Source organism: Pavona decussata, unplaced genomic scaffold (assembly GCF_977016875.1).
Source record: "Pavona decussata unplaced genomic scaffold, jaPavDecu1.1 SCAFFOLD_59, whole genome shotgun sequence".
Taxonomy (NCBI): domain Eukaryota; kingdom Metazoa; phylum Cnidaria; class Anthozoa; order Scleractinia; family Agariciidae; genus Pavona; species Pavona decussata.
In genome coordinates, this window is record NW_028145481.1 from 1312501 (window position 1) to 1317675 (window position 5175).

General features: G+C 39.3%; 1 protein-coding gene across 1 annotated transcript in view; it reads right to left on the reverse strand.

Annotated features, from left to right (window-relative positions):
* The window catches only part of LOC146479335 (uncharacterized), a 6013-nt gene extending 1360 nt beyond the window's left edge, over positions 1-4653 (reverse strand). Inside the window, exons 1-2 of the mRNA XM_085110840.1 lie at positions 4531-4653; positions 755-1353 (exon numbers count right to left, since the gene is read on the reverse strand). Of these exons, the coding sequence (XP_084966966.1) occupies positions 755-1353; positions 4531-4591 (660 nt within the window). The 5' untranslated portion in view covers positions 4592-4653. The remainder of the gene's footprint in view (positions 1-754; positions 1354-4530) is intronic.
* Positions 4654-5175: the final 522 nt, after the last annotated feature.

Sequence of the window (5175 nt, forward strand, 5' to 3'; positions counted from 1 at the left end):
TTGGGGGTAGCAGGGCATTTTTAGAGGTCATTAAGCAACAATTATTCTAAAAAGCAGTAAATAAAAAGCGATGTATAGCGTTTTTATTTTTTTCAAAAGTGACGCTTTATTATTTCTGAAAAATGCATGATTGTCCGCAATTTTTCTTTTGGATAACAAGAACACTTGCTAAGATCTGCATTCTACGCATAGTTTTAAACCGCGTAAAAATATCTGTATTCGGTAGGCACCACCCATAGGAAACCCGAGCATCTCGAGATACCCAGAACGTATGCGCAGTAACAAGGTATTTGTACGGAGGGGTTCGGAACCACCTAAACTTTTCGAAAATTTAAGGTGGTTCTGAATACCTCAATACCACTTTTTTGTAAACTTTACAAAAAGTTGTATCTGAACATGTTGATCACAGTTCGATAACGAAAAATGGGTCCACCGAGCACGCTTTTGAGTTACGTCCACTTAAAGCTAAAATTTGGGGTCTTTTTAGCAGGTTACACAGGTTGAAGTGTTGCCATGGTAACCTGTCATATCGAGAAAATAATAATGACTTGTTTACCAATGGCCAGGAATTTGTTTGTATAAGCGATTGAAAATGCTGGACCACCTTAAGAGCTCGGACATACAATACACTCAGGTCGTCCTACAACTATCCTTTTCTCGGTTCACTGTTAAAATGCCTTGCACATCCCTTAATTACTTTTAGCATCAACACATGGCTTTGTGTACCAAGAGAAAGTCTTTTCTCAGAACTTACCAGTTTTATGGCAATCACGACGATTATGATCACCAGGAAAGAGGCACAACAACCTCCTATCAGCACTATCGCCCAAACAGGCAAGGGCTCATCCTTCTGCTCCTTTTTGCTTTGGGCGTCTCTCCTGGTCCCGTCGAAAACAATTTCCTCTCCGGGTGACATGGTCGATGCCTTTCCGGAAGATGGCATGGTCGATGCCGTTCCGGAAGATGGCATGGTTGATGAAGTTCCAGAATTCAACATGGTCGATGAAGTTCCTGAAATTGACTTGGACGATGCCGTTCCGGAAGTTGACATGGTCGATACCGTTCCTGAAGTCGACATGGTCGATGCCGTTCCGGAAGTTGACATTGTCGATGAAGTTCCAGAATTCGACATGATCGATGAAGTTACTGAAGTTGACTTGGTCGATGCCGTTCCGGAAGTTGAATTGGTCGATGCCGTTCCGGAAGTCGACATGGTCGATGCTGTTGCTGAAGTCGACATGGTCGATGCCGTTCCGGAAGTTGACATAGTTGATGATGTTCCAGAAGTTGTCATGGTCGACCCAGAAGTTGGATAGGTTGAAAACGTCCCGGAATCCGTGGGTGATGCCAATCCTAACGATAAAAGAGACAACAGCAATAACAATAAAGTACCAAAGTGTGACGTCATAAGTATTTGAATTTTTGAAATTATGGGATTTATTAAGATATTCGGAAAGAGCATTATGAAAAATGCTTTATTGCCAAAAATCAACATCTTATTGGCCAAATTGCAACAGGATGTTGATTTTTGGCAGGTAGGCATTTTTCATCATGCTTTTTCAAATATCTCAGCAAATCCCGTATTTTCGGAAATTTTGTGTTTGTGACGTAATCACTTTAGGCACTTTAGCGGACTCTACTTTGCAGTGTCAAGGTTGATAATTAAAGGTTAATCATGCGAGGCACAAGAACTATGTAATCACGTGATATATATTTTCTATATCATTGTTAGTAGCTGTTATAGTTTAAGTTCAGTTCAATAAAGAATGGATAATGAGTCCCTATGAGTCCTATGTTCTGTACAATGGAACTGAAAAATCCGTGAACTCAACAAATAGCAGTAGTAGTTATTATCGGAATGATGTGTTATTCAAAGTGACATAGGCATACTCGGAAAAAGGAAACCCGAGTGCTCCTATCAGGAGTCGAACTTAAGACCTTCCGATTACTAGCTAGCTAATAATAATCATCATGATGGTGATGAGATATGTATTTTTTCCTTCAGAGACACTAGCATATTTGAAAAAGAATATCCGTGTTCTACCAACAGGAGTCGAACCGATGATCTTCCAATTACTGGATCGGATGCTTTATCACTGAGCTACAGGAGACTTATGAGAGCTAATTAAGGCCATTAAACTAGATTCTTGAGAAAAACAATAACAATAACAATAGTAATAATAACAATGCCAGTTGCGATAAAAATAATGGCGATAATGATCCCAGTGGGGCACTCAGGTATGTCAGTGGCGGAGATGTCGGTAAATGAGGGTAAGTTGTTAGACAAAAAAATATATTAGGCTGAAACTGGAAACAAAACAAGTCCAACAGTCCAAAACAGACCCCCCCCCCCCCACCCCCTCCACTCCAATTATTATTCTTCTCCTGATATCGATAAAACCCTCCAAAATTCCCTGCCAAAAAAGTTCCTCCTAAGAAACGTTCACGGGAAGATTTCTACTGAAAAAACTCCCCGGCGACTGGTTTTCGTCACTGCCAGTGATATACCAGCTGAGTGAAGTCCCTAATTTGAAATTTAGTAGAGTAAATTGTACTACGTCGGTGTAGAAAACAAGGAGGAATTAGTCAGCTACATGCAAGATCGTGTTCTGTTGCGTGTCATATATCAGGTCCAACTCAAGTGCATGTCATTGTTGCTTGGTCGACGGATGATGACGACGATGATTGTGATGATGATAATGATGATGATGATGATGATGATGATGATGATAATGATGACGATGAAATGTAACAATTGTCAAGGGTTTAGCGCTTTTACGGTTCAAAAGCTCTTCCAGTCACCTGAAAGAATGGGAACGGGGGAGGGCGGAAAGGAGTACTATACACTTAATGTATGGTCCCGAGTTAGTTTAGTTTTCCCGAGAGTCCTGATGTTTTCCGGGACGATGTCGAGGGAAACATCAGGACTCAAGGGAAAACAAAACTAACTAGTAACCCGAGGGACTACACATTAAATGCTTTGTTATATATTTAGACTTTCCCTTCAACAATCACAGCAAAACATACAAACAAACAACTGAGATAGCAACAACTGCGGAATTGATATCCCGGTCAGGATACATTTGTATTTGATCAGTGACACGTGACCAAGAATCAACCAATCACAGTGCTCGTTTCGTTGAGTGAAAGTCTTGGTATATAAAAATCCTAGTTGATTCATGCTGCTAGGAGTAATATCGGGTCTTTCAACGACTTCATACAGTGTGCGGTGTTTATCCATATTTTTTCGGAGTTTCCTTCTTTTAATTTGAGAAACAAAGAAGAATAATACTTGACTTTATTGTTTAAAACATGCTAAAACTTCGCCAAGCAGACGCCATATAACGCCATCAATTTAAACTTATTGCGTGCTTCCAACCTGCTTGCTGTGTGTAGTCAATTAGGGTTTCTATTCAAATTTACAATGCGTATGTGATTTTGGATTGCAATTAAAAGCAGGGTCGAACAGCTGGCAATTTGCCTTCCCAGTAGATATAAATAAATCTATTCATGTTTGCACAATGATGATTGCTTCATTGATTGCCCAAGATATTTTCTCTTCGCTCTTTAGAGTATTCTTTGGGGAGATTTCATTCCAATCGTTTGTAATATGAGAAATGAATTTTTGATTTCACATTTTTTGTTTTTAACTGTCTTAATATTCAGATCAGACTGTGGAGTAGTTTTAAACTAAAACTGTTTTTAAACATTTGGTGAAAACAAGCTTTTACTAGACAGCTGCTCTATCGGGCTTATCGTAGGTTCGCAGTTCCGAGTGCAGGGCGGCCGCAATCGAGGGTGGCTTCCAGCTTATCGTCTAGTTCAAATCTCACTTACTGAACGTGACTTCCGCTCCGCGGCCTTGGAAGCGTTTTCACCCAAAGCGTCATCACACATCCACATTAAATTGACTTTAAGTGAGGTGAAAAGTGAAAGTGAAAATGGAAGAGTGTCATGCATAGACCCTTGCAACAGTAATTTAGAATTCTGATTTAGGCTAGGTAATAAAAAGTCAACACTGCTGAAAAGAGCACCTTAAAACACACCAAAGACCAAGCTGGCCAGCTGGCCTTTTTTCTCATTAACAAAGGAAGACAAGTGAAAATAAACGATAAAACCGAACAAAGGAAGAAGGAAGAGGGATTAATTTTCCAGAAGTACGAGATTTTGAGCTGCCATTTGTCGAGGTAAACTTTAGAAATCCTTTATAACTCAACCTGAATTTCTGACGCGATTTAAGTCTTCCAAACAGATATCCACCGAAATGAACTGTTGGGTGGCCTTGGCTTCTGTTGGTGAAAATTAAATATAACTGAACCAAGAAGCGGAGTGAAGCCTCCATGCACTGTTATAATTTACTAGTAGAGTTAGTTTTTTTTACCATTTCCATAGACGGGTTTGAGCTAACTAAACATCTATGGTTTTCTGTTGTGTTGTGAACTTCATTTTCATTTCTATATTTTTGACCGAGATTAAAGAAGGCAGCTGGTTTTTAAGTTGAAAGAACACTGAATTTAAGAAAACACTTACCTTGTGAAACAAGACTACTCACAATGATCCCAGACAAGATAAAAATCGAAGCCACAGCCATATCAAACACTCAACTTGGTGACTATAAAAAGTTGTCCAAAGTTGCATTTGAACAGGCCGTTTTAAAGCAATAATGATTAGCTTTCACACAGTCGAAGTCGAATTCTTTATTTGTCGCCAAGGTGATGTCAAAAAAATTTAAAAATAGGAAATGGAAAAATAGTTCTTCCTTCCAAGAAGTCTTCAAAAGAAACAGTAGTTGGTAATTTTTTTTAACAGACAATTTTAAAAAGGAGTTTGCTTCTTTTAGAATTGGCTTCAGACAAATTTAGGCCAGATTTATATACGCAAACACTCGTTTTGCCGTTTTGTCTGAAGACTGCGACTCGCTGGCTCCCTCTTATTGCCAGGTGGAGTTATCTGGATGATTGAATATTTCTAACTTTGAGAATCATTGCAGCCATTCAAAGGAAAGCTCTATTGTCATTTGACCACTGGTGTATGTGCGTGTATTGCTGTGAGTGTGGTGTTTATTTACCATTATGATTTGTTAACATGCACAGTCTTACAATGGTTTGAGAACAATTCAATGGCAGGAGATGTTTGTGCTGGTCAGCTCGACAGCGGTTACACGCAATATTGTAC